The sequence below is a fragment of the Cebus imitator genome, unplaced genomic scaffold (assembly GCF_001604975.1).
Source record: "Cebus imitator isolate Cc_AM_T3 unplaced genomic scaffold, Cebus_imitator-1.0 Scaffold538, whole genome shotgun sequence".
In the NCBI taxonomy this organism is placed as follows: domain Eukaryota; kingdom Metazoa; phylum Chordata; class Mammalia; order Primates; family Cebidae; genus Cebus; species Cebus imitator.
In genome coordinates, this window is record NW_016107853.1 from 788,552 (window position 1) to 816,505 (window position 27,954).

General features: G+C 56.8%; 2 protein-coding genes across 6 annotated transcripts in view; one reads left to right on the top strand and one right to left on the bottom strand.

Annotated features, from left to right (window-relative positions):
* Window positions 1-1,490: 1,490 nt before the first annotated feature.
* LOC108293500 (GRB2 related adaptor protein) lies at window positions 1,491-27,562 on the top strand. 2 transcript variants are annotated; one of them, XM_037733568.1, is made up of 5 exons: window positions 1,491-1,782; window positions 6,812-6,909; window positions 11,944-12,066; window positions 23,798-24,074; window positions 26,110-27,562. In XM_037733568.1, the coding sequence occupies exons 1-5, from the start codon at window positions 1,705-1,707 to the stop codon at window positions 26,293-26,295; spliced, it is 762 nt and encodes a 253-aa protein (XP_037589496.1). In that variant the 5' UTR covers window positions 1,491-1,704; the 3' UTR covers window positions 26,296-27,562. The 2 variants fall into 2 exon arrangements, with proteins under 2 accessions (XP_037589496.1, XP_017370423.1); XM_017514934.2 differs by having other exon boundaries at window positions 1,500-1,782; window positions 23,906-24,074.
* SLC5A10 (solute carrier family 5 member 10) overlaps window positions 27,533-27,954 on the bottom strand; it is a 71,677-nt gene continuing 71,255 nt past the window's right edge. For 2 of the 4 annotated variants that reach the window (XM_037733566.1, XM_017514932.2), the window contains one exon: window positions 27,533-27,893. In XM_037733566.1, coding sequence (XP_037589494.1) covers window positions 27,787-27,893 — 107 coding nt within the window. In that variant the 3' untranslated portion in view covers window positions 27,533-27,786. The remainder of the gene's footprint in view (window positions 27,894-27,954) is intronic. The other 2 variants (XM_037733567.1, XM_037733564.1) reach the window with 1 other exon arrangement.

A 27,954-nucleotide genomic window follows, 5' to 3' on the forward strand; every position in this document is an offset into this window, starting at 1 on the left:
AATGAGATAGTATTGGATTATAATCCACTGGCTAAAATATGAAACCGTGAGTCCATATTGATATAAATGAAGGAAGAAAAACTTCTTTACAGGAAAAAATGTGACTTCACACAGATTGACCCAAGGTCCATGCAGCAGCACAGGGCTTGCCCTGGTTTTCCTTCCCCGTCGGAGTCTTCCTTCTTCCCCAGGGCGAACCCTGGTTCCAAACGATGGAGCTGTGCCTGTCCACTTGTGCTGTATCCTTCAACACTTGCAAAACAGTTTCAGAATTGCCACACTGACGCCACTGCCTATAACAAATCCACTACGGAAAGGTAGAGGTTTATTTACAATTCTTTCTTTCTTTCTTTTTTTTGAGAAGGAGTCTCCCTCCATCACCCAGGCTGGAGAGCAATGACACAATCTTGGCTCATTGCAATCTCTGTCTCCGGGGTTCAAGCAATTCTCATGCCTCAGCCTCCTGAGTAGCTGGGATTACAGACACGCGCCACCACGCCTGGCTAATTTTTTCTATTTTTTTTATTTATTTATTTTAGAGACGGGGTCTCACTATGTTGCCCAGGCTGGAGTGCAGTGGCTATTCACAGATGCGATCCCACTACTGATCAGCATGGGAGTTTTGACCTGCTCCGTTTCTGACCTGGGTCAGTTCACCCCTCCTTAGGCAACCTGGTGGCCCCCACTCCCGGAAGGTCACCATATTGATGCCGAACTTAGTGCGGACACCCGATCGGCATAGCTCACCACAGCCCAGAACTCCTGGACTCAAGAGATCCTCCCACCTCAGCCTCCCGAGTAGCTGGGACTACAGGCACGCGCCACCGTGCCCTGCAATTTTTTGTATTTTTAGTAGAGATGGGGCTTCACCATGTTGGCTAGGCTGGTCTCGAACTCCTAACCTCCAGTGATTCCCCCCGGCTCGGCCTCCCAAAGTGCTGGGATTACAGGTATGAGCCGTCGCACCCGGCCTACAATTCTTCTTGACCTTAAGAATTAAGTCTCACCTAAGGTGCCCAGTGTTTAAACCAGAAAAGGTACATTTTGAGCTGGGCTTTGGTGGATGAATAGGAGTCTCCTGGGTGCAGAAAGAGGAGAACACTAGGCAGAGGAACTGCATGTAGAAAAGTCCAGGGTTGAAATGAGAGTGTGGTGTGGCCCCTTGCAGTGGCTGAAGCCCAGGGTTTGTTTAGAGCGAAGAAGATGGCACAGGATGAGAATGGGGCTGTTTGTAGGGGCAGATGGAGGTAGTGGCTCGAAAGGGCCTTGAGTGCCAGGGCCTAGGGCATTACAAGAGGCACCAGGGTTTAGGGAAAGATGGACGGTCATTGGCAAATTGGTGAACTGGGGGCCAGTATCTGGCGCCGTGAGACTCAGAGCCTGAGCCAGCAGGACGGCTTTGCCATCCTCCAGATGACAGAACGTGGGCACAAGGGGGCCCCACTCCCAGAGCTTCAGGGAGACTCCCCCGGCGCCATTCCTGGCACCTGGGGGCTGAGGTAGGGACCGAGCTGGCCCACAAGCCCTCTCTGTTCTGTGACATGTCTCTGTTTCCTGTTTCTCCCCCATCAGGGGCAGTTTCAGTCTCAACTTCAAAAGAACAAACACGCACTCAAAACAAAGGAAGACGGTCCTCAGCTGCAGAGGAAGCAGGAAGCTGTCGGCCCAGCTCTGAGCCCAGCTGCTGGAGCCCGGAGCAGCGGCATGGAGTCCGTGGCCCTGTACAGCTTTCAGGCCACAGAGAGCGACGAGCTGGCCTTCAACAAGGGAGACACGCTCAAGGTAGGGGGACTGGAGCCAGCTGAGTTGGCCCCACATGGGGCGGGGGTAGATTTAGGCACTGGGGGCCTGGGACCATCCCAAGCAGACAGTGGCCACCAGGAGACAGGCCCAGCCTCTCCAGTTATTGGCTGTGTGACACTGGACAAGCCACCTCCTCCCTCGGAGCCTCAGTTTCTCCATCTGGGAAATGGGGAGATAACTAATGACCCTCCTTTGGGGCCACTGCGAGGATTCAATGAGATATTACCACAGTGTCTGGCTGGAGTTAGTTCAACTCCCAGCTTCCCAGGAAAATGTTTGAAAAGAAAATTGTTGAGAAAGGGAGAGAATGAGAGCTAGAGAGAGAGGCAGACAGAATACGGGAATGAAGGACAGAGGGAGAACGAGGGAGGAGAGGTCTTAGGAAAGAAATAAGCACACACGCTCACCTAGTAGGGCTAAAATAGCCATGATGAAAGCGTCAAGGATGAGCTTCCCAGTAGTGTGGAGAAAAGGGGAAATGCTGCAGTTCATTTCTCCTTGTCTGGGCCGCTTCTGACAGATATTGCCGCCTTTCAAGACGGTCTAGACAGATGGGCCTATGGAATCTGTCTCTGGAAATGTCCTTGCTTAAGGGTTTGCATGTGAAAGCCAGGCCCAGGATCTAGGACTGGCCATGCCAAGCTTGTGCACTGGAGCCACCGCTAAACCACCCTAAGGAAGTTACTGCCCTTCCCTGGGCCTCAGTCTCCCCCCTGGAGCAATGGGTGTCAGACAGGATGCCCCTCTGGGCGCTGCTCTTGGCCACAGGCTTCAAGCACATCACCCCGCTATAGCCAGGCCCTGAACTCAGCAGCATGCCCCATGTCCTGTTTAAGCAATGGGGACTGGCACCCCCATTGCACAGGTGACTAAACTGAGGCACAGGGAGGCGACATGACCTGCTTGGTATGGAGTCAGTTTTGAAGCTGTGTGCCTTTGACTAGAACCTGCGCCTGGTCTGTGCTGGGCTGGGGGCTGAGGTCCAGAGGAGAAGGAGCAATTCCTCCTTCTCTATGTTGGGGTGCTGGCACCTAAGATCACTGCAATGCTGGCCGTGGGCCTCGTGGACATGTGGCCAGATGGGGACAGGGGCAGGCTGAGCACTGGGGCTGCGAGCCCAGGCATGGCCCTCTGCGGGGGTCCAAGTCTTGGTTTCTCGTCTGAGAGCACCTCGAGGTCTTTAGACCCAGGTTTGGTGTTGGGAGGGAGCAGGGTGCGCAGGGAGCACGGAGCCGGGCTTGGAGGGATCAGGTGGCTGGGGTGAAGGCTGAGCTCCGTGACCATCCTGTCCTCTCGTCCAACGCTCCCTGTGGGTCATCCCCTGCCGCTCCACCGCCTGCCTGCAGAGCAAGTCCAACCTGGAAGAGTGGGCAGTGAAGCCCGTTCTTCAAATCTCAACCTTGGTCTTGGTTGAAAACTCAGCGACTTATAGACTCACTCTGGACAAATGGCCCCAAACATCACCTCCCTGGGACAAAACCCCCCTCCCTGATGGGCCAGGCGTGTCTGGGTGCACGGCATGCCCCTGCCGTGGCCAGCTGGAGGGGCATGTGTGTGGTGGCTTCACTGCCATCTCCCCACGAGCAGCCTGGACGCCGAGACCCAGACTCAGGAAGCCCTTGTCACCTTGACATCTCCGTGGGAACGGGCGACGGCCCAGACCCAGCTCAGCCAGCCGGGTTCCTGCACCTGCTTTCTGCAGCTCCTCATTGTCTTGTGGCAACTCTGGCAAAGCCCACCTGAAGACTCCTCCGGCCCAGGCCTCCATCGTCACTCAGCTGGCCTTGAGCGGTGGCCATGACTCAGCAGCTGTCCATCTCAGGACACCTGCCCTCCTTCCCTCAGCCCCACACACCCTGGCCTCCTTTTTGTCTTGGGGACACAGCCTGCCCCCACCTGACAGCCTTGGCGCTGGCCTTTCCCTCTGCCTGGGACACTGTTCCCTACGCTTGCTTTCTTTCTCTTTCTTTTTTCTGTCTCTCTCTCCTTCCTTCCTTCCTTCCTTCTTTTCTCTCTGTCTCTCTCTTTCTCTTTTTCCTTCTCAGAGTCTTGCTCTGTCGCCAGGCTGGAGCGCAGTGGTGTCATCTCGGCTCACTGCAACCTCCCCCTCCTGGGTTCAAGCGATTCCCCTGCCTCAGCCTCCCGAGTAGCTGGGACCACAGGTGCCCGCCACCACGCATGGCTAGTTTTTTTGTATTTTAGTGGAGATGGGGTTTCACCGTGCTGGCCAGGATGGTCTCAATCTCCTGATCTCATGATCTGCCCGTCTCAGCCTCCCAAAATGCTGGGATTACAGGCGTGAGCCACTGCGCCCAGCCATGCCCCACATTTTCTTACCACTGGTTCCTTCTTGTAATTTGGGTCTCAGCTCCCATGTCACCTCTTCAGAGAGGCCTTTCTAGACCACCCCTGTGTGGACACTGTCCCCGCTCTCACCCAGCCAGACATTTTCCACCTGTCACCTGATGTCCGTTTCTCACAGCACCCACGGCTACATTAAACTACCTGGCCTGCTTGTTGCTTCCCTTGTTTGTGGGCTGTCTGCCTGCTGGAATGTGAGCTCCTTGTTCCCTGCTCTGTCCTGGGGCGCCTGGCACACAGTGGGTGCTGTCAAGCAGCAACTGCATCGGGCTGGGACAGTGAAGTGGGACCGCAGGGCCAAAGGCTCGGGGCAGGTCAAGGGCTGCCTTTCACCTTGAGCAGTGGTGCTCCTCTGGAGCTGGCCTCCCTCCCCTGTGAGAATTCCCGGGTCTCAGGGGGTCTGGGGCTTTTGAACAATGTTCACAGTAAGAAATCAGCTCATGTGAGGTCAAGAGATTGAGACCAGCCTGGCCAGCATGGTGAAACCCTGTCTCTACTAAACATACAAAAATTAGCTGGGCATGGTGGCATGCGCCTGTAGTCCCAGCTACTTGGGAGGCTGCGGTGGGAGAATCGCTTGAACCCAGGAGGCAGAGGTTGCAGTGAGTTGAGGTCACACCACTGCCCTCCAGCCTGGCAACAAAGCGAGACTCCATCTCAAAAAAAGAAAAAAATAGAAATCAGCTAATGTAACCAACGGGACATTCCTGGGTCCTCTGAGTGCAGATGACAAAGAGACAAAACAAAGCAGGGATCTCATGAGGTATAGTCCACCCCATGTCCATACCGCCGCATGCAGGCCAGGCCATAAATGTGCCCATTGGATAGATGAGAACACTGAGGCCAAGGCACAGAGAGAGTCAGAAGCAGACAGAATGTCCTGGAGCCTCAGGCTCCTGGGCGTCCTCCTGGAATCCATGGCTATGGCGTGTGGCCTGCCGGCCCTCATTTTCTCCTTAGACTGGGGGAGTTGTTTCATTTTGTTTGGTTTTGTTGAGATGGAGTCTCACTCTGTTGCCCAGGCTGGAGTACAGTGGCACGATGTCAGCTCACAGCCTCCACCTGCTGGGTTCAAGTGATTCTCCTGCCTCAGCCTCCTTAGAAGCTGAGATTATAGGCTCCTCCACCATACCTGGCTCATTTTTTATATTTTTAGTAGACAGGGCTTCACCATGTTGGCAAGGCCAGTCTCAAATTCCTGACATCAGGTGGTCCGTCCTTCTCAGCCTCCCAGTCCTGGATCACAGTCTCGAGCCACCGCACATGGCCTGTTTTGTTTTGCGTTGAGTGAAAGTTTCCCTGAGTCAGCCACCTGCTTCCGTTTGCCCCTGGGGCTGCTGACCTGGCCCAGGCTGCGGGGGCAGGAAGGAAGGGGCTGAGCCAGCCTGGCCTGGCGGACAGAGCAGGGGCAGGGATGGGGTTGCAGCGGCCACCTGTGAGGGTGGGGCCTCAGGCCTGGCCCTAGGACGCCAACCCAGCTCCTCTTGGGAGAATCTCACTGCTGGAGCGGATGCCGTTACTGGCCTGCCCTGAGCCTTCGGTACCCCATACCCAATTTGTTATCTCAACAAGTACTCCCCAAAGGATGGAGCTGACATGGAGCCTGCTCCAGAACTGACAGGAGAGATGTCCCCTCAAGCTGGGGTCCACAGAGAGAGAGGACTGGAGGTGAAAATTGGTGGGACGGGACCCCCCAGTGAGCCAAAGGCCCCAGGCCTCAGAGTTCTAGCTGACCAAACAGGCTCTGCCTCTCCCCTGCTGTGTGGCCTTGGCCAAGTCACTTCCCCTCTCTGGGCCTTAGTTTCATCATCTGTAAAATAGCATTTGGTGATGTTGACCTTGGGGGGGCTGTATGAGAATCTGGGGGACACACGGAAGGCGTGCTCATGGAAGGGAGGAAGGAGCCCCCCTCTTGCTCTGCCCCCCCTCCCGGGCCTGGCCCCGCCCCACCTCAGTCGCTTGGTTGCTCCCCCTCAGGGACTCCCACCCCCGCTCCTGCTATTTCAGTTCCTCCGGGCCCACCTGTGGGACGACGGGGGCCTCACAGGCTCTGAAGAGGAGCCCGTGTGGCCAAGCAGGTCATGCCAGGGCTGAGAAGCAGTGTGTCTCAGACCAAAGCGCCCCCTTGTCTGCTTCCCAGAGCCTGAAATCCCCCCACTGAATTGTCACCCCTGAGCTGTTTAACACGAGGCACCCTAGGTGACCGCTGGTGGCAGTGCTCAGGCTGGACCCCTCGACCTTCACCCCAAGGCTCGGTGCATGGCATCCAGGTGCTGCGGGCCTCCCAGACTTGGGCACAGCCCAGGAAGGGACTCAGGTCCCCACTTCTGTTCCCCAAACCCCGTGGTCCGCAGGGCCCCCGGTGGCAGATCCTGAGAGTCCGGTCCAGCCACCCCAAACCTCTTACGAGGATCGCCTGAGGCTGGGCTGCCCTGGGGCTGGGGAGTGGGCGGGACTGCGGGGCCAGATTCTAACTCAGCCCTGTGACTATGGGCAGGTCCCGGCCCAGGCCCCCAGCCCATCTCTGTGAGTAGGCGCAGAAGCCAGTGCAGGCGAAGCCCACCTGGGGCCTGGCGTGTAGTGGGATCTCCGTGGTTGATGGTTGCTCCTTCCGGTGACGGCGTGGCCTTGTGTCTCCTGCCCACAGATCCTGAACATGGAGGATGACCAGAACTGGTACAAGGCCGAGCTCCGGGGCATAGAGGGGTTTATTCCCAAGAACTACATCCGCGTCAAGCCCCACCCGTGAGTGGACCCCCCCACCCCGTCCCCGAGGCTCTCTCTCTCTTGCCATGGGAACCCCTCACTCCTGGGCTTCTGTCTTTCTGTCTGAGGCCCCCAGGCTCCACAGAAGCCACCAGCCTGGGCAGGCACAGGAGACTGAGTTCTGAGGACTTGCCCGGAGTGGGGGCAGAGTCAGGGCAAGCCCAGGCCTCCACCTGAGGACCTGAGCACCAGAGGATGTCCAGGAGGTCCCTGAGAGAGGACAAGGCCCTGGGCTTTCAGCTGGGACCTGCTGGCCTGGGACCTGCCGGCCTAGGGATGTCCCACGTTGGGCTCTGGGCGGGTGGCAGCCAACACTGCTGCCCCGAGAATGGCTCCAGAACAGGCATGGGGCCCAAGAAATCTATGCAAACTAATGGGATACACTTTAAATGACAGCTGAGGCAGCCCAGAGACACAGCCACTTAGTCATTCGCTAAACACTGGCCACAGCTCCAGGGGGCCCAGCCCGGGTGATGCTGAAGACACAAGGGGTCAGAGCAGCCGTGTTCTGGGGAGAAAGGCAACATAAAGGACCCACTACATGGGAAGACAGTGAGCATTAAGGTGATTTCCCAGGGAAGGCTTCTCAGAAGAGGTGGCAATGGGTGAGGTTTTGAAGGATGTGTAGGAGTTGGTTAAGTAGAAAAAGAGAAAGGCGTCCCTGGGAGAGGGTCAGGATGAGCAAAGGGAGAGCAATGAGAGACAACCTGTGGCGTGTGGCACTGGCAGGAGGACCTCAAATGCCAAGCCATGTGGGGAGCTATGGAGGTGTTAGGGTAAGATTCAGTCAGATGTGGAGACAGGTGACAGGGCCAGGCAAGCTGGAAGGACAGTTTGGGAGCTGAGATGTGTGTGTGGCTGTGGGGTGGGAGGTGAAGGAGGTTCAGGGCCAGGGTGGGGCCTGAGAGGTATTTCCTCTTTATCTCTCTTTAAGTTAGTTCCAAAGCTGCCACCACCTCCAGCTTCCTGTGCTGGGCGAGGCCCCTCCCACCCAGGTCCTCAGCCACCTGCCTGGGCGCCGGGCACTCCCAGCCTCCCCCACAGAGGCTGCAGCCTGGGTTCCGGGCCCCGCTATGTCCCTCGTGGCTATGTGACATTGGGCAGGTTTTTGTGTCAATTAAAGGGGAGTGTGTAAAGAGGGAGGGAGACGGAGAGAATCCCACCCAGGGCCACAAGCTGGAGCCAGGCCCTTAGGTCCCTGGAAGTCAAGGGCACATCCAGACAGGCCAGAGGGCACGGCGGGGAGCAGTCTCCCGGACCGAGCTGTCAGGGAGGGGCCTTCAGGTAGAAGAAATGGCCTGGCAATGACTGGAAGGCTGGCCGGCCTGCAGCTGCTGAGAGTCGTATTTGCTCAGGCAGGGGAGAAAAGATGAGAACAGATGGCAGTGCACCGCCAGGCCTGTTGTGGGGACGCCAGTGGTCGAAGCAAGACTCTAGCAGGGCAGTTGGGAGCCATGGAGGGTTCTAGCCTCTCGTGCCTCTGGAGTCATCTCTGGCCACTTGTGTCTGGGTCAGAGCAGGGACGGGGTCAGGCCCTGACTAACCTGCCTGAAACGATGCCCAGGTGTGTCCTCGGCTAGCCTCAGCACCTGCTCTGCTCCCAAAATAGCTACGGGGAAACTCCAGCTCCACACCTGACTCAGCTCATAAAGGCCCCAGGATGCGGTGGCAGAGGAAGGGCTGGGGCCTCAGAAGTTCAGAGGTAGGCCTCGTGCCTAGGCCAGGCCCTCTCCTTCCCTGAGCACCCCCTGTCAACCCCAGGAGCCCCTGGGGGAGGCACGATCTATACCAAGTGCTCCAGAGCCAGCCCCATCAGCAGGGGCCACAGCGGCACCTGCCCCAGCCTCACGGCCTGTGGGTGTCAGGGATGGCTTCCCAGAGGAAGACTGTGGCCCGCTGGCCCTGGGAGTTCCAGCAGAAGTCTGCAGGGCAGGCAGAGACAAGCCTGGCAGGGCATGTGGAGGAGAAGCAACACCCTGGCACAGCAGCGCAGTCATCCTCCCAAGGCCCTATGAGCTGAGCACCACCATCGCCATCTTTCAGATAAGCAGACAGAGGCACAGAGAGGTTGAGCGGCTCTCCAGGATCTCACAGCTGGCAAGAGATGGAGCAGGACTGCAGCCGTGTGGCATGGCCCTCGGCTGGGACGCCCTGGAGGGCAGTGGGGAAGCTCATAAGAACAGCTATGGGGAGGCCAGGCACCGTGGCTCAGGTCTGTAATCCCAGCACTTTGGGAGGCCGAGGCCGGCGGATCCCCTGAGGTCAGGAGTTTGGGACCAGCCTGATCAACATGGAGAAACCCCGTCTCTACTAAAAATACAAATAATTAGCTGAGCATGGTGGCGCATGCCTGTGCAATGGTACAATCCTCAGCCACTTGGGAGGCTGAGGCGGGAGAACTGCTGAAACCAGGGGGCGGAGGTTGCGGTGAGCCGAGATTGCTCCATTGCACTCTAGCCTGGGCAACAAGAGCAAAACTCCGTCTCAAAAAAAAAAAAAAAAAAAAAGAAAAGAAAAGAAAAAGAACAACTGTAGGATGGGGAGAGTCCCAGGCCGTGCACTTGCTATGCAGTCTCATGGGGTGTGGGGGCGTCTCTGCCCCTATGTGGGCCTCAGTTTCCACATCGGTAAGACAGGGACGATTCGAGGTGGCCACAGATGTAGTGACACTGGTGTGGCCCCCAGGAGCCAGGCCCTGGGGGTTTCAGGAAGTGCTTTCTTCTTCCTGCCTCCGTCAAGCCATGGTGGGGGCGGGGCTGGCAGGGGATGTGGGAGACTCCTGGGAGGGTGTGACTGCGACACTCTCTGAGGGAAGCAGCCACCCACGTACTGATGCCGCCTGCAGGGTTTTGTGGGTTCTTCGAAGAAACGTGGCCCCTCAGGAAACTCCCGCCCTTGGCCACACTGGGCACTGTTCCAGGACGGAGCTGGGGGCTTCCTGGTGGAGGAGCTCTCAGCCGCTCCCCTCCCTGGTCACCCCAACCGTGGGTCCCCTGGGCCCCCCTCCTGCCGCAGCCTGTGGCATTCACCTCCCGCCTTGAGACACCCAGGCTGGCTGGGCACCTGCCTTCAGGTCTCCAAACCCCAGAAGACCCAGGCCAGCTCTCCGGATGGTTGCCCCGAGCCCCATACCCAGTGGCTACCTTCCCCATGTCCCCTCCCAGGAGGAAAGTCACCGTGACAGGGCCGAGGGGCCCGTTCGTTTGCAGGCAGCAGTGGTCTAGAGTCTCATGTCCAGGGGATTGGGCTTCTCCGGAAACCATCGCTGAGTTAGGAGCCTGAGAACAAGGAATTTATTTAGCCATGGGGAAGGGGACAGGGAAGTGGGGGAGCCAGTGGGGTGTGCTGTCGGCATCATCGCTGCTGGGGGCAACCGGAGCTCCATCTGGCTGGCGATCGGCACCAGCTGGAGACAGCACAGAATGTGCGGCTCGGAGTCATCCCTCCGGAGGGCCGGGTGCTGGATCGCCTACCCCGGTGCCCCATCAGTCACCACTGGGAGTCAGACTGTTCCTGGGGGCCTCAGCCTGCCCTGAATCCAGGCCAAGTATGTCCGTCACCAGAACAAAAGCCCCGAGGTCTGTGCTGAGCAGCCTTCATCCTGCCGAGGCCGCCCAGGGACACGGCCTGGACACTAGCGGCACCACAGCCTTCTGCACTCAGCCCGAGGGCTCATCAGCATCCGAGACAACAGGAAAAGCCCCGCCCGGCTTCCACCACCTGCGCCAAGCTCAGCCTGACTCAGGGAGCGGAGCATTTGTGGAAGGAGTGAGGGGAAACAGTCTGTCTTCGTCCCAACATGAGGCTTCCGGCTGCTCTGGGCCTCAGTTTCCCCGTCTGAACAATAAAGGGGTCAGAGCCAAAGCTGGGCTAACACACTGGAGCTAGGAAAGTCAGTTAGAGATCAGCCAGCCCCTCCGATGGGGGTGTTTTAGTCCCGAAGGCTGCTGTCTTGGAACGCCATCCACTGGGTGGCTTGTGAACCACAGATGTTTGCTGCTCACTGTTCTGGAGGTTGAAGTTCAAGATCAAGGTGCCAGCTGATTCGGGTCCGGTGAGGCTGTGTCTTTTAGCTGTGTCCTCAGGGCAGAGAGGCAAGTGAGCTCTCTGGGGTCTCTCATAAGGGCACCAATCCCATTCACGGGGGCTCCAAATCACCGCCCAAACTCTAATCACGGCCCCACCTCTAACTACTGTCACATGGGGGATTAGGTTTCAATATTTGAATTTTGGGGGGACACAGAGTCAGCCTATAGCTGTGGCTAATTCCTGAAGAGGCCACCAGGAGCCACACAGCAAGATCAGCAGGACTGGAAGATGAGTTTCACTACCAGACCCTGGGGGTCTTGCAAGAGTCTAAGCATTTGCCAGGCGCCTTCTGCATGCTCAGTTCTGTTTGCTCAGCAGGAAAAGGAACCTGGACCTGTGAAAAAAATCTAGGTGGCCTGAGTCTGTGCAACGGGTACAGAGAGAGGTATTTCCTCACCAGATCAAAGCTACTATGATTTTTGTCATCTGTTTTTATATTTTTTGACTTAAGTGTTTTTTAGGAATGGGGGTGGGGGAGTGTCTCACTGTATTCCCCAGGCTGGGCTCAAATTCTTGGCCTCAAGTGATCCTCCCATCACAGCCTCCCAAGTAGCTGGACTACAGTCACGCACCACCAAGCCTGATTTATTTTTTGGCTTTAAAGAATCTGCCATCTCAAAGGGAAAGTGAGACTGAGCTTGGCTGGGTTGTGGTTAACTGGAGTATGACTTTTCTGTTTCCATAAGGGTGTGTGTTTGCTGGTAGGATAGGCTGGCCTCAGGAGCAAAATGCTGGGATTGTGTTCCAGCTCCTGCCTGCCTCTCCTGTGTATATTGTGTCACTTCTCTGTGCCTCAGTTTTCTCATCTGTAAAATGGACGCAGTCACCTCTCCCTTGTCTCAGACGTTGAACGCCTGGCACATGGTGGGAGGCTGGCTGAGAGCCTGGTTTCCCACGGCCTTCACTGGCTCCCTCTCTCCACAGGTGGTACTCGGGCAGGATTTCCCGGCAGCTGGCCGAAGAGATTCTGATGAAGCGGAACCATCTGGGAGCCTTCCTGATCCGGGAGAGCGAGAGTTCCCCAGGGGAGTTCTCCGTCTCTGTGAAGTGAGTTCTGGCCCTTGGGGGTGTGTCCAGAGGAGGGTGGGTGGGTGTAGGGGCAGCATATAAGTTGAGCCTTGAAGCCTGGGATGGTCTCATGGAATGAGGGCAGAGGGATGGCATCCCTGCAGAGGGAGAAGCCTGGCAGAGGCCTAGAGACAGGCGGTGGTCTGGGCACCCCAAGGTGCAGCCCAGAGCAGTGGGGTGTGTTGGGAAGGCAGGCTCAGGCCAGCTGTGCAAGGCCTCAGGGTCCAGGCTTTATTCTACGAGCATAGGAGCATCCTAGGTTCTTTATCAGGAGGGGGCGATGTCCAGGGTGATGTGGATAGATACCGGGGCAGGAGAGCGCTGAAGTGCCCAGGGCATGTCAAGGATGTGCTCGGGACAGGGTCTCACCCTCTGTGATGTAGTTGGGAAGATGCACCCTAAGGCCAGGCTGCCTGGGTTCGAATGCTGCTTCTGCCACTTCCTGGCTGTGTAAGCTTGGGCGAGTCACTTACCTTCTCTGTGCCTGTTTCCTCACACGTAAAATAGGCTATTGCATGGAATAAATGACTTGGTATATTTAAAGCAATTAGAATAGTTCCTGGCAGGGAGGCAGGGTGGCTGTGCTGGGGAACATCTGGCACTGGATTAGAGGGTCGTCAGCCATGGGCAGCCCCATCCCAAAGGCCACACAGGGGTGATGGAGGAATCCCGGCTGGAAGGTAGCAGCAGGAATGGGGGTGGGGAGAGACATGGTCAGCTCCTGGCTCATCTCTGTCCTTCCTACTCTCCGGGCCTGGAAGAGTAGAATCTGGATGCATTAGTTTAAGGAATATTTACTGACTATGTGCCACGTGCCAGGATGCTCTAGCAGTTGGGGAAACCACAAGGGAAAAACGAAGTTGCTGCTGTTGTGGGTTTCAGTCTTAGTGAGTGAACAAGAAAACACGTGAAGACAGAATGAACCAAGGTGGTCAGGAAGGGGCTCTGAGGAGGAGGCATTGCCGAAAGATCTGAACTAGAAGGTGGGGGGAGAGGCTTCCAGGCAAAGGGAACAGCGTTTGCAAAGACCCTGAGGTGGGAATGCGCTTGGGGCGTTTAGGAACCCAGGGGAGGTGGTGTGGCTGGAGCAGAGTCAGTGAAGGGCGGGGCTGCGTCCCAGCCACATCCAGTCATCACGGAGGGCCTGAAAGGAGGCCGGTTTTCTCTCAGGGTGATAGGGAGCCAGGGAGGGTCTTGAGCAAGGGAGAGATGTGACTGGACTCCTTTTTTTTTTGAGACGGAGTTTTGCTCTTGTCGCCCAGGCTGGAGTGCCGAGGCGCGATTTCGGCTCACTGCAACCTCTGCCTCCCTGGTTCAAGCGATTCTCCTGCCTCAGCCTCCAGAGTAGCTGGAATTACAGGCGCCCGCTATGCTAATTTTTGTATTTTTAGTAGAGACAGCGTTTCACCAGGTTGTCCAGGCTGGTCTCCAACTGCCGATCTCAGATGATCCTCCTGCCTCTGCCTCCCAAAGAGCTCATTACAGGCATGAGCCACTGTGCCCGGCTGGACTCCATTTTTAGCAGATGCCTCTGGCTGCTCTTCCCCTGCCCTCTGGCGGGGGGAAGGGCGTGGCTGCAGGGAGGCCAGTGGGGAGTCGGGCGGGAGGTGATGGCTTCTGGGACTGTAGAGGCAGGGGCTGAGGGGACACAGAGAAGTGGCTGGGCCCAGGTGTGGAGGCGTGTGCGGGGCCACCAGCAATGCCAACTCTCAGGACTGCTGTGGGCACAGAGCATGGAACGGAGGAGGCGCTCACCCTGCCAGCTTACTGTCACCATCTGAGTTAAGATGGGCTGGCAAAGAGGCCGGCCGGAAGGAAGGAATGAAGGAAGGGGTGGCCTGAGAGAAGTGCAGTGTGGCCTCTCATGATCTTCTAAAGAATGAAGAAGGCCAGGTGTGGTGGCTCACGCCTGTAATCACAGCACTCCGGAAGTCCGAGGCAGGCAGATCACTTGAGGTCAGGAGTTCAAGACCAGCCTGGCCAACATGGTGAAACCCTGTCTCTACTAAAAATACAAAAACTAGCAGGGTGTGGTGGCACACGCCTGTAATCCCAGCTACTCGGGAGGCTGAGACATGAGAATCACTTGAACGCAGGAGGCAGAGGCTGCAGTGATTTTGCCACTGCACACCAGCCTGGGTGATAGAGTGAGACTCTGTCTCAAAAAATAAAAATAAATAAAGGACAAAGCAATACAGGCCCGCTTCGACAGCCAATATTGGGGCTGGGTGTGGAGAAGGAAGCGTGACGGGCTTGGGGTCAGGGGATCCCGAAGAAGCAAATGAAGGCAGATTCAGACAGGCTGGGCCGTAATGGCTCATGAGGGCTCCTGCTGGGGGAAAAGCATCCCCACCTGATGCTTTCCAGGCTCTGCGGGGTCCCTGTGGCTCCCCTGTGTGCATCTGGCCCATTTTGTAACAAGCTTTTCACTGTGTGGGCTCAGCACATCCGCTACTGGCCCTGCAGGGTGGTGAGCTCCCCTGGACCGGGAGACACTGAGAGAGGTGGGAGACTGTGGTCAGGAAGGTGACTCATTTATTGTTGTGATGAAGGCACGGTGGCTCACGCCTGTAATCCCGGCACTTTGGGAAACCGAGGCAGGCAGATCACCTGAGGTCAGGAGTTCAAGACCAGCCTGAGCAACATGGAAAAACACCGTCTCTACTTAAAATACAAAATTTGCCAAGTGTGGTGATGCATGCCTGTAATCCCAGCTATTCAGGAGGCTGAGGTGGGAGAATCGCTTGAACCTGGGAGGCAGAAGTTGCAGTGAGCCGAGATCGTGCCATTGCACTCCAGCGCAAAACTCCAACCAAAAAAAAAAAAAAAAGGAACACCTGAGGCTGGGTAATTTATCAGGAAAAGGCGTTCATTTGACTTGGTGTTCTGCAGGCTGTATAGGAAGTATGGCGCCGGCATCTGCCTCTGGTGAGGCTGCAGGAAGCTTTTACGCATGGTGGATGGGGAAGGGGAGCTGGCATGTCACAGGGGGAGTCAGGGGGCAAGTGGGGAGGGAGGTGCTTTTCCCCCAGCAGGAGCCCTCATGAGCCATTACGGCCCAGCCTGTCTGAATCTGCCCACTCACCCCTCGCCCCCCCAATTGGTGGAACCAGCCATCAGCCTTGTTCCCTTCCCTTTTCTTCTGGGGTCAGACTGGTGATCCTGAAGGTCAGGAAGGGCTTGTGCCCCCCTCTGAGCCTCTATTTCCCCATCTTAAAAATTCAAGCACTATCAGCATGTGCGCGTGTGCACGTGTGTGTGTGTGTGTGTGTGTGTGTGTGTGTGTGTGTGTGTGCTGGAGGGTTACTGTGCATTCCTGGCCCTCACTGCCCACCCCCAGGATAGTGTAGGCACCTGGAGCCTGGAGTCCCCTCGGCCCCACCCCCCACGCCCAGCCCAGCCCAGCCCCCACTTCCCTGCAGCCCTGGGGAGCCACAGCTTCTTCCAAGTGTTGGCTATCCAGGGCCTAGTCGCCTCCTGAGAATGGCATCCGCCAGGCGGCCTGGCCTGGCTCTGAGTGGCTGCTGGAGCCAATCCCAAAGCCCAAGGTCACCCAGCAAAGTGGGGACACAGGGGACTCAAACCATGCCTGGAGCCGGAGTTGAGGGGGAGGGGCTGGCCCTCTCAGCCCTTCTTCCTCCTCTAACAAGTCATGTGGCCTCGTCCTCTACATTAGCGCCCCGGTGTGCTGCCCTCTTCAGGCGCCTCTCTGTAAGTGCAGCCACCTGTGCACACGCACGTGATCAGACCTGAACACCCCAGGCTTGTGAGTTTGTTCAGCACACATTTGTTGAGCATCAGCTGTGTGAGAACCACAAAGCAGGACTGGAACAGGAGAAATGGTCACAGCTGGGGCCAGGGGTCTCTATGATGAGCAAATGAATAAATGAAATTCAGTGACAGTGGATACATTCCACATAGTGAAGGCACCAGGTAGGAGGTGACATCTTAGTTGGGCTCTATAGCATGAGCAGGAGTTTGGTGCACAAAGAAAGTGTAGATGATTTGCCAGGCACGGGGAACAGCATGAGCAGAGACCTAGAGGTAGGAAGCGAAGGGTGTGTTTGGATAACAATGTGTTTTCTGACCAGGAGGGAAGATGGACAGCCCTAGGGAGCAGTTCTTGAGCAGGCGAGCCAGCACTGATGTTTCCTTGGAAGGGATCTGGAAGCGTCCCTCAGAGAAATCCTGTGCCGTCCACCCTTTCCAAACCAAGGCACGCTGGACAAGTGTGCCCAAGTCAGAACCGTCAGGAGCTTCCTGGGCTCAGCTGGCTGTGGTTTGCACACAGCACCAACAGGTGGTGCCCTTGATCCTTGGTTTTTCCCTGCCTGGGCCTGGGCTCCTGGGTCCTGCTCCCACTCTGTCCATCATCTGTCATGGGGCCTTTCAGTGGTCCTTGGACAGCCACCAAGCAGGGGTCAGAGTAGGAAGCTGAGACTCACATGGGGCATGTGGCTAAGAGCATGACATTTTGAGCAGCAGTCAGCTCTGACACCTGCTAGCAGCTGGCTGTATAATCCTGGGCAAGTTACTCCTCTGAGCCTCAGTTTCTTCATCTGTAAAATGGACAGCTATGTAGCATGTTTTGTATGATGACTGGCACATGATAAGTTCCAGTTATCGTAATTATATTAAGCCCCCAAGGACCACACACCATGCTGGGGAGGGATTAGGGAGCCCCTCCTGGCCTGGAAAACTGCTCCGCACCCCTGTCCATGAATCCAAGGCTCTTAGAGAAGAGGCAGCGGCACAGGGAGGCAGGGAGCCCGGACGCTGGGAAGCCAGGTGACCCGAAGGCCATCTAGGAAAGCAACAGCCTGGCCAATTTGTAAGAGCTCTTCTGCCCTCGCTGACTGGTGCTTGGGAACTCTGATGCCACTACGAATGGCATTGCCAGCATATTCCCGCCAAGCCCTGTAAAGCTGTCAGACGTGGGTTTATGGGCCTCATGCTGCCTCCCAGAGCAACTGTGGCCACAGCTCGCTGCCCTTTACGAGTTTACAAAGGGCTGTCCCCCTCCTCCTCCAGGGAGCATGTCTGAGCTGGCAGACAGCAGGCCAGGGGCCAAGGCTGGTGTGCCCTGTCTGGGCTGCCTAACTTTTGTCCCACACTCCTGTCTAAGCTACTGTGGACTCTTCTGCCATATGACAGTTTGTTCCCAAGTGATGTATTTGCCTCTTTCTAGCCAGAGGTACCCTGGAGTCAGTGCACATGTGTTTGCCCTGCTCGTCTGGTCGCTGAGCTCCTGCTGTGAATCTCAGGGGCTGGGACTCAGCCACCAACTAAATAGGACAAGCTCTCTGTCCCTCAAGTGCTCGAGTGCTACTGGGTGACAGACAATAAGCGATTAGGAAATTATATAAAATCTTATACAATGACCAAGGCTTTGGAGAAAATGAAGCAGGAAAGAGGTGTGGGTGCAATGTTACGAGGGAGGGGCTGACTGCAGGCAGGGACGGGGAGAAAGTGACGAAACGTGCACGATCCCCAGGAGCCCTGCTTGCAGGTAAGGAGACGGAAGCAGCCTCCCCAAGGCCACACAGCAAGGAACTTAGAGCTGGTGTCCATCGACCTCTGTGCCCTAACAGACCTGGTCTGTCCTCTCTGAGCTCCAACGACCCAGCAGGAGTCTGTCTACACCCTCCCAAGGCCAGCTTCACTCTAGGTCCTGTCTGCTGCAGAACAATCTGTCCACCCCTCCTACTTTTGGGACAACTGAGGCCAGAGAGGGAACATGCCTGATGGAGATCGCCCGGCAGGGACTCAACGCCCACGTGGCTCCGCAAGTCCACAGGCCCCGGTTGGGGTGGTGGGGTACCTAGGGCTCCTGCCCTCTCCCGAGTCTTGTTTTTCCTCTCCGGGCTGACACTGTTACCTTTGCTGCTACTGCTGCTGCTGCTGCCACCAGGCCAGAAAAACCCGCTGGGCAGGACTGGCTGCTGCCAGCATTAGGCCTGACTTGGTCCCTTGGGGTTTTTCAGATAGCCCAGGGGCCAACCTAGCCCCTGTCCCCCTGAATAGGTGGATATAGAGATCACACAAAGAGTCAAAGACACCCATGACTGCTCAGTGAGAGACTTGCACATAACAGTCACTCCCCAGAGTGGGAGACACACACAGACACAAACACACAAGCATGCCAGGAATGCATGCTCAGACACAGTGGAGACGCTCTCACACCCCAGGCACTGCCCACTGGAGCCAGCGGCTCCAGCCGCCCCTGCTGTCCCCAACACAAGCCCACAGGCCCAGCGCCCCCCCCTCCTCCGGCTCTGGGAGGCTCGTGCAGCAGCACTGGCTGCCCTGGATCCAGCCCTCCCGGTTCGGGGCCATCCGGACTCAGATTCAGTTCCTCCCACAAGCCCTGAAGTTCCCACAGGCCTTGGGAAGGGAAGTGAAGTGGAGTCTGGAGAGGCTCCAGAAGGAAGCCCCAGTCGGAGGGGTTCTCAAGTGCTTTGAGGCTCTGCCTGGGCCTTGAAGGATGGTTAAGGCCAAGACTAGACAGAGAAAAGGGAAAAAGCATTATTCCTGTGAGGGCCATGAGCAAGAGCCCAGCCAGGCTGGAGAAACAGGCCAGGCTGGGAGAGGGAGTGACAGCACTGGAGGTGGGAGACGAGGCAGCCCCACGTGGCCTCAGGCACGGGCCAGCTCAGCAGGAGGGGCTGCACCAAGCCTCAGTGTCCTCTGCTGTCAAACAGGACATGACCAGGTGGGAGAAGGGATGAGATTTCCCATTTACTGAGCACCTAGTGTGTGCCACACACAGACTGGGCAGGGGCTGGCACATGTGTGTTTACCAGATTTGAGAATTCTCCAGTTCCCAGTTGGAAAGCCCTAGAATTCCTGGGCTCCTGGCTCCTTTAACCTGATTTCCGGTCCTCCACTCCCTCACTCCTATGTGATCAGAGAACTGCTCCAGATAACTTTCCAAGTATCTAAAGATGAACTTCAGGTACCATAAAGTTCAAAGTTGCTATTGTTGGGGGTTGAAATCCTTTTCAAACCCATCCCAGCCTTTCTGTCCCCTCACCCAGGGGAGTGGGGCCACCTGTATGCAGGCCCCTCCTTGGGGCCAGCAGGGAGTCAGGGCCTTCTGCCTGGGTACCCAGGGCCAGAGAGGTGGAGCCATTGGGACCCCTGTCTCCAGGCTTCTGGCCTGCCCGGCTGTGGGTCGCTGTCACTCTGCTGCTCGGAGCAGCACTCCTCCCTGTGCACCACAGCCAGAGTCCAGTAAACCCTGGGCTGATTAGCACGTGGCACTAGGGAGTCATGGGGCTCAGAGGCTGCCTCTCAGAAGCCTCTCTCTGGGAGACTTCAGTAGGCCAGACAGGGCGGGAGACACCTGTCCGCCTGCATACCCGCCTGGGCGTCATGGGCACATGGACACAGGTCCCAGAGCTGGTAGCACGAGTGGCTGAGTCACTGGGAACGAGGCCCGCTGACGGCACAGGAGCAGCTTTGTCTCAGGTTTGGGGACTATTGGTCCACCTGTCCAGAGCCTCTGTTCTCATGCGGAGAACTGGCTCCGTTTCTGGCTGTGTGACCCTGAGGACCAGATACATCTCAGAGCCATGGGTCAGCAACCCCAAGGTCAGGGTCAGAACACCTGGCAGGCTGCAAGCCCAGTTCAGAGCCAATAGCAAAGGGTTTCAAGAACAAAGCATCACAGTGAGGTCCTGGGGCTTGGGCAGTGATGCTCCGTTTGCTGAGTCCCAGCTAGAACTGACCTTCAGGGTCCACTCCTGCCTCCCTGCCTTTTTAGCGCCTCATATGCAAGTCCTTATGAATGGAAAGTTACAAGGAGGCTGTGAGAGGAGCTGAGGGACCCAAGAAGGCTCTGACTCTGAGTGATGGGGTCTGATGCAGCTCTCGGAGGATGGGCCGTTTTATCTGGGCCTTGAGGCATGAGTAGGAGTTCAAGAAAAATTCCTTCCAGGTGGAGGAAATACCATGTGCAAATGCCCGGAGGGGTATTTAGAAGTCATTTGGGGCTGGGAGCTGTGGCTCATGCCTGTAATCCCAGCACTTTGGGAGGCCGAGGTGTGCAGTTCACCTGAGGTCAGGAGTTTGAGACCAGCCTGGCCAACATGATGAAACCCCATCTCTACTAAAAATACAAAGATTAGCTGAGCATGGTGGTAGGCGCCTGTAATCCCAGCTAGTCGGGAGGCTGAGGCAATGTAATCGCTTGAGCCAGGAGGCGGAGGTTGCGGTGAGCCAAGATCAAGCCATTACACTCCAGCGTGGGGAACAAAAGGGAAACTCTGTCTCAAAAAAAAAGACCCCTTGACTGGGATGGAGTAGGGGGAATCCCATTTTGCCCCACTCCTCACCCAGATCAGAGAGTGGGAATCTTGAACACATCTTTATCTTAAATCTTTCATCTTAAAACATCAATAAGGCAGCAAGCTGCCCCAAGGGTGACAGAGGGAGAGACTAAACCGCAGGCAGGGATAGGACACGGAGCAGCAGATCTGGGCAGCTGGGGTGACAGACAGCACCTCTTGTTCAGGAGAACCATAGGCCTGAAGGAACTCAGGCTGTGGGCGAACCCCAGCTTGCAAATGTATTAAAACCAAATTGTTTAACCAGATTTTAATTTGCAGCCCAGGAGGGGTGTGTGCATGTGTGTGTGTGTGCACGCGCGTGTGTGCATGTATGTGTGTGTGTGCACACGCATGCACCATCAAGTGCTTTGGACTGGTGGTTGGATCTCATTTAGCCCAAATGTGAACAAAACGACCCCTAGCCTGTGGCTCAGGAGGCTGAGGGGCACTACCTCCCAGTGGCTGTCCTGTGCCCCTACCCTGACTCACCCCGTTCACAGGGTCCCAGGCTTTCCCAGCTCTCAGCCCTGCCAGACACTGAACAGTTGCCCTCCCTTGGGGTCCTGAACTGTGTTCTTTCTGGTCGGGAGCTGGGGCTGTTCTGTGTTCTCCCCACAGCCCCCAGCCCAGCCAGGTGGGCCCAGGGCGGCCCTGTTGGCAGCACCCGCACAGCCCCGGGTCCCAGGCCTCTCAGCTCCCTTGCAAGGAGTGCACCAGTGCCCACATTTGCAGGCCAGGACATGGAGGCCCGGAGAGATGGGCTGGGGTATAAGTCCAGGAAGGCTGGCTATAGAGCTGGGAAGGGTGGCTAAGGTCTGGCCAGGCAGAGAGGACGGGGCAGGGAGGGAGGAGGGCCTCCTGTGGGGGTCACAGCGCCGGTAGCAACACGGCAGAGAGAAACGGAGTTGGAATGTTGAGCTCTGGGACAATAGTAATATCATAATTGGAATAATTGTTATTGCTATTGTCATGTGATAATAACCAATCGGGAGCACATTAGGCAACATTTTACATGTGTGAAGTCAGATGTGGCCCCAGCTCTGACCTTTCTCACTGTGTGGCTCTGGGCAGGTCATGGCTGCACTCAGGGCCTCAGTTTCCCCACTGAGGCATGAGTAGGAGTTCAAGAGAAATTCCTGACCGGGTGCAGTGGCTCACGCCTATAATCCCAGCACTCTAGGAAGCCAAGGCAAGCGGATCATCTGAGGTCAGGAGTTCAAGACCAGCCTGGCCAACCTGGTGAAACCCCATCTCTACTAAAAATACAAAAATTAGCCGGGCATGGTGGAGCATGCATGTTGTCCCAGCTACTCAGGAGGCTGAGGCAGGAGAATCACTTGAACCTGGGAGTCTTGGAGGTCTCAGTGAGCCACGATCGTGCCACCGTACTCCAGCCTGGGTGACAGAGTGAGACTCCATCTCAAATTAAAAAAAAAAGGAACAATTCCTTCTAGCTGGAGGACATACTGTGTGCAAAAGCCTGGAGGTGGGTTTAGAAGTGGTCTGGACCCCTTGACTGGGACGGAGTAGGGGATCCCATTTTGCCTTACCCGTCATCTAGACCAGAGGTTGGGAACCTTGAAACACATCTTTATCTTAAAGTTTTGTTTTTTTTTTAAGACGGAGTCTTGCTCTGTGGCCCAGGCTGGAGAGTGCAGTGGCACCATCTTGGCTCACTGCAACCTCTGCCTCCTGGGTTCACACGATTCTCCTGCCTCAATCTCCCTAGTAGCTGGGATTATAGGCACCTGCCACTATGCCAAGCCAAGTTTTTGCATCTTTAGTAGAGATGGGGTTTCACCATGTTGGCCAGGCTGGTCTTGAACTCCTGACCCTGTGATTTGCCCAGCTTCCCAAAATGCTGGGATTAAAGGCATGAGCCACCTCGCTAGGCTTCTTTATCTTAAATCTTTAATCTTTTTTTTTTTTGAGACAGAGTTTCACTCTTGTTGCCCAGGCTGGAGTGCAATGGCGCTATCTCTGCTCACTGCAACCTCCGCCCCCTGGGTTCAAGCGATTCTCCTGCCTCAGCCTCCTGAGTAGCTGGGTTACAGGCACCTGCCACCATGCCCGGCTAATTTTGTATTTTTAGTAGAAATGGGGTTTCTCCAAGTTGGTCAGGCTGGTCTTGAACTCCTGACCTCAGGTGATCTGCTCGCATCGGCCTCCCAGAGTGCTGGGATTACAGGCGTGAGCCACCGTGCCTGGCCTCTTTTTTTTTTTTTTTTTTTTTTTTGAGATGGAGTCTCACTGTGTCACCTGCACATCCAGCTAATTTTTGTATTTTTAGTAGAGATGGGGTTTCATCATGTTGGCCAGGATGGTTTCAAACTCCCAACCTGAGGTGATCCACCCACCTCGGCCTCTCAAAGTGCTGGGATTACAGGCGTGAGCCACTGTGCCCGGTCTCTTTATCTTTAATCTTAAAACATCAACAAGGCAGCAAGCTGCCCCAGGGATGACTGGTGGAGAAACTAAACCACAGGGCCCAATTTGCTCCTCCTGGGCAGTGAGGCAGGTCAGCCCCCCCACAGCGCAGTGGGCAGTGCCATAGTCATGTCTGCCAAGATCTTGACCCACAGCCGCACTGCGTCCGGTCGCAGCCCCACAGGGCCCGTCCTGGGTGGGACATGCCGAGTGTGAGAGGCTCCAGTTAGGTCCTTCTGCCTGGTCCCAGCCAGGACAGGCTCTGCCCTGGACAGTCTGGAAGAGCAGGCTCTCTCCTCCCCTGGGCTAGAAGATACTTGGGGTGATTTGGCGGCAGTGGGCTGGAAGGCTGGGCACAGACTGGGAATGAGAGAGAAAGGGGCCTGTTTGCTTCATTGGAGAGGATATAAAGGAAATGAAGCTGGGCAGGTAAGTGAGCCAGATCTTGAGTCTGAGGTGTTAGAGTTTACCCTGAGGCCGAGGGAGAAGCCATAGAAGGTTCTTGGGAGGGGGAGGACATGAGACATCCAACATGTCATGCCTCTCTCAAAGGAGGAGGCTGTGGTCTGAGTCAGGATGAGTCTAGGACCTGCTCCCCAAGGGACCGTGGGACTGGGAGGAGCAGGGAAGCAGGGAGAATGTCCAAGTGGAGGGGAACGGCGAAGAGATGCGAAGGAGATGCTCTCTGATCCCCACACACTCAGGGCCTCTCATTCCACGTTGCCAGTATGCCGGCGTCACTGTGCACCCGTCCAGCACGGAGATGGTGTCATCGTGAGGAAACGGAGGGTCAGAGAAGTTGAGAGACTTGCATGAGGTCACATAGTGAGAAGGTGGCCTAGTTCAGAGCCACACCCTTAACTCCCGTGTTCCACTGTCAGATGGGGCACCCCAGACCTCATGTGGAGCTGGCTCAGTGGGGCCTGTCTCACCTGCCCCTTATCTGACTCCAGGTCCCGCCCTGAGGCAGGCTGGTCCCAGATGGCAGTGAGATGGGGGAGCCCCTGGGCCAGCGGGCTGGGCCGGCCACTGTCTGACGCGGCCTCGGGGCCTTTCCCTAGCTATGGAGACCAGGTGCAGCATTTCAAGGTGCTGCGAGAGGCCTCGGGGAAGTACTTCCTATGGGAGGAGAAGTTCAACTCCCTCAACGAGCTGGTCGACTTCTACCGCACCACCACCATCGCCAAGAAGCGGCAGATCTTCCTGCGAGACGAGGAGCCCCTGCTTAAGGTAGGGGCGGGTGGGGGCTGGCCCCTGGGAGCCTCTCTGCATCTCCTGCCTTCTGGAGCAGGGGAGATGCTGATGCCGAGGCCACGCACAGGCCTGGCCTCCCTTTTCCAGCAGTCTGGTATTGCAAGAGAGGTCCGGCTCAGGCTTCAAAGTTATATCCTGGTGGTGGCTGGGGTGAGACTGGCAAGGGTGGGAAAGGCGAAGAGGGAAAGAAAAGCGGAGGACAGAAGGAGAATCCCCTGGGGACAAACCGTCTAGCTTGTTCTCAGCTCCCAGAATAGTGTGTGGCACACAGTAGGTGCTCAATAACTGTTCACTGAGTGAAGGAAGGCACAGACCCCTGCTGAGCCTACTGGGTACCACGAACTGAGTGGGTCTCTGTAGTCTGGGAGCCTCATTGTGCCCATTGTACAGATGAGGAAACTGAGGCTCAGAGAGTGCATAACTCATCCAAGGACACTTACCTGGTAGGCTTAGTCCTGGTTTCTGCTTCCAGAAGAGTTGACCTTGGGTGCGGGGCAGCTGAGTGCTCGTGGGCGGCTGGCTACGGGGTGAGGAGTGGGGGTTGTCAACCCCTCGACCTCACACTAACAGCAATTTGCCAGACAGCCCTTTCATCAAAGGGCCCCAAGCGCCAGCTCTTAAGCTGATTAGGATGCCAACAATAGCCACTGGGGTTAATAGCCCAACAGGCTGTTTTCTCAGGAGCAGGGATGTTGGCAAGGCCTGGGCTGGAGGTCATGACCCTGGGATATTTGAACTTGCGCTCTGCAGAGGATATGGGGAGTGTGACCAAGGCCTGGTGGGAGGCTGATCATCACCGCAGAGAAGCTCCAGCCATGTCTTGTTCCCAGCACCTCCTGCCACCTTTCCATGTGATCAGAGGCCAGCTCATCCCCTCAGTTTCCCCTCTGTTTAACAGGATGAGCCCTGGGGTCTGATATGCCAGGAAAGTCAGACAGTGCCTTGCAAGACCCTCACTAGCCCCTCCTCTGTTGGTCTTCCCTGCCCGACCCTGAGTGCCCAGGTTGCTGTGAGCTGCCAGTCTCAGGCGCCTCTTCTGCCCAGCTGGCTCCTGTCTGCCAGATCTCCATCCTCTTCCCTGTTAACCGCCTGGGCCAGCTCTGCTCAGAAAATGTGAGGGAGCCGGGATGGAGCTGGGGTGGGGGTGACTGAGCACTCCCCTACACCACCACCTGGCTCTGGCCCAGGCCCTGGGGTCCCCCACCCTGTGGCGCGACTCCAGAGCTGTCTCAGTCCCCTGGGACCCATGACGCCTCCTCCTTCCTGGGCAGAGAGCTGCTAATTACAGCCTCTCTGCTGATCCTATCACTCGTCCTGGATGAGATTCTGCAGGTTCAGAGCTGAGATCCTGGTGGGCAGGCAGTGTCAGGGTGCTTGGTGCAATGGTCACGGCGCCGGGCAGACGTGCTGCAGAGCGCTCCTGTCCAGCTATGCACAGGTGGGGAAACTGAGTTTCACAAAGGGCAGGGACCTACCCAACGCCACACATGGGGCATAGATGGGACCGGAACCCCAGCCTGAGAGCTCAGAGTGACAGTTCTCTCCCTCAATGGCTGACCAAGGGCAAGAGCCCTAAACACGGCTCTTAGCTGCACACCACTTTACAGTTTATGAGGCCCATTCTCATGGCTTTGCGGCCTGGTGTCAAAAGCTATCATGGCTGCTGCAGAGTCAGGGAAATAAGACCCCAAGAGAAGCAGGGACCCAACCAAAACCCACCCTAAGGACCAGGACTCAGGTCCCCTGACCCACCAGCCCTATGGTGCCAGTTGGGCAGCTGGGAAAGCTGTGTTCTATGTAGATGCAGCATCTGCACAGCAGACAGGCAGGGGTGTGGGCAGCAGGAGGCCCAGGGGTGGCACTGCCACTGATCTGGATTTAAAGTTCAATTGCAGTGCTGCCCTGAGACCCCTCCCTGCCTGTGGCAAATCACTTCTCTCGGGCGCCTCCAAGGGAGAGCAGGTTGCAGGGCTTCCGAAGGCACCCTACTAACCACTTCCTCCTCTTGCAGTCACCTGGGGCCTGCTTTGCCCAGGCCCAGTTTGACTTCTTGGCCCAGGATCCCTCACAGCTCAGCTTCCGCCGTGGTGACATCATCGAGGTCCTGGAGCGACCAGACCCCCACTGGTGGCAGGGCCGGTCCTGTGGACGAGTTGGCTATTTCCCACGGAGTTACGTGCAGCCCGTGCACCTGTGAGCAGCCGGGCAGCTAATCTGGCCAATGGGCCATTTTCTAGGAACTGAGGTCCAGAGAGGACATGGACACCCCCAGCCTGGTCAAACAGTCACAAGGGGCTCAGCGGACGGCCTTGGACTGAACGTGGGCTCCTAACTGCCTCCTGCCACTTCACACAAACTGGGATGGCCCAGGTCCCCCAGCAAGGGTACCTAGCAAGGGTGGCTCTGGGGCTTCCCGGCTGGTTGCTTCCCATTGGCTGCCAGCTGTCTGACACCACAGGGCGGAGTCTGTGAAGGCCCCACCCACCTCTTCCTTTCAATGGCCTCAGGAAGGCTGAGGACTCCCAGGTTTCACCCACTGGAGGCTCAACCTGAGGAACCCTGGGCGTGGTGGGTGGGTTCACCTTGGGCTGACCACCCCCTGGGCCTGCCTGCCCCTCCCTCGAAAGGCCCTTCAAGTTGTAAGGGCTGTTGGGAGATGGCTTAGCCTCGAAGGACAGACTGCTATTGACCTAAACTCACTGGACTGACTCCAGGTGGACACCAACTCCTCAACAGCCTCATGATTTCAGCACCGCCCGGGGTACTGAGCACCCCGCCCCGCCACAGGGGGAGAGGCCCTGAGAGCCCGAGCAAGGGGCGGGCAGTGGGGAAGGTGGAGGCACACCCTTCTCCTATTGGACAGATGAACCCCAAGGCCAAGGCTTGGGCGCAGCCACACGGAGACCCTGGCTGCCCTCCCTCTTGTTTTTCTGGGCCCAGGTTCTGCCGGGACAAGCTCTCAGGAAGCTGAGAAACCTACAGGCCAGACAGAAAGTTGGGGCCAGAGTTGGATTTTAGAAATTCTACAGGATCCTGAATGGGGGAGCTGCCCAGGTGGGGCATGGCCCCTACCTGAGAATGGGAGGGTCCTCCAGAGAATGTGCCATCATCAGGGATATGAGCAGGGCCTGCCCAGAGCCTGGGCAGCTTTGGGAGTGGGAAAGTCAGGTGGGACCAGGCTGATGGTGGAGGGGACGGTGGGAAGGGAGGGAGGGTGAGGAGGCTCGATCTGGCATTTGGGAGCAGGTGAGTGGAGGGAGGAGTCCCTGGAGGAGGCTGCAGTCCCTTGGTGGAGGGCCTTGCTCTGGCCATGTGGGGCTCTCCCTCCATCCAGAGCTGGCCCAAGACCCTTAGAGCCCTGAGTGTTGGCAAATCTCACTGCTCCTGACCCGGCCTGTGTATTCAAAATGAAAGCAGTAAAAGCAACATCAGCGTGTCCATCAGAAATCTAATTTTCTTTCCAATGATGACTGCTTTGATGCTGTTTTTGAAATGTTGCTTTCTTTTTTCCCATTTCCCCCCTGATTTTTCAGGGCTCCTGCTCTGCTGGCTTGGCCAGTTCTTGGGGACTGAGCCATTGTGCAGCTGTGAGGAGAATCTGCTCCTCTCGGGGTCTCGGGGTCCCCATGAGGGAAAAGCGTGGACCTGAGGATTCGGGGCTCCCGCCTTCCTGCCTAGGGTGGTAGCATCAGGCGAAGTAGGCGTAGAAGAAGATGTTGACGCACATGAGGAGGATGGCATTGAAGCCACAGACACGGGCCCAGAATGCATATTTCTGGGGCATTTGGCCATCACCTGGAGAGGGTTGCAGAAGGAGAGGGACAGGTGAGGGACACAAGGCCACACCTGGTGCCCC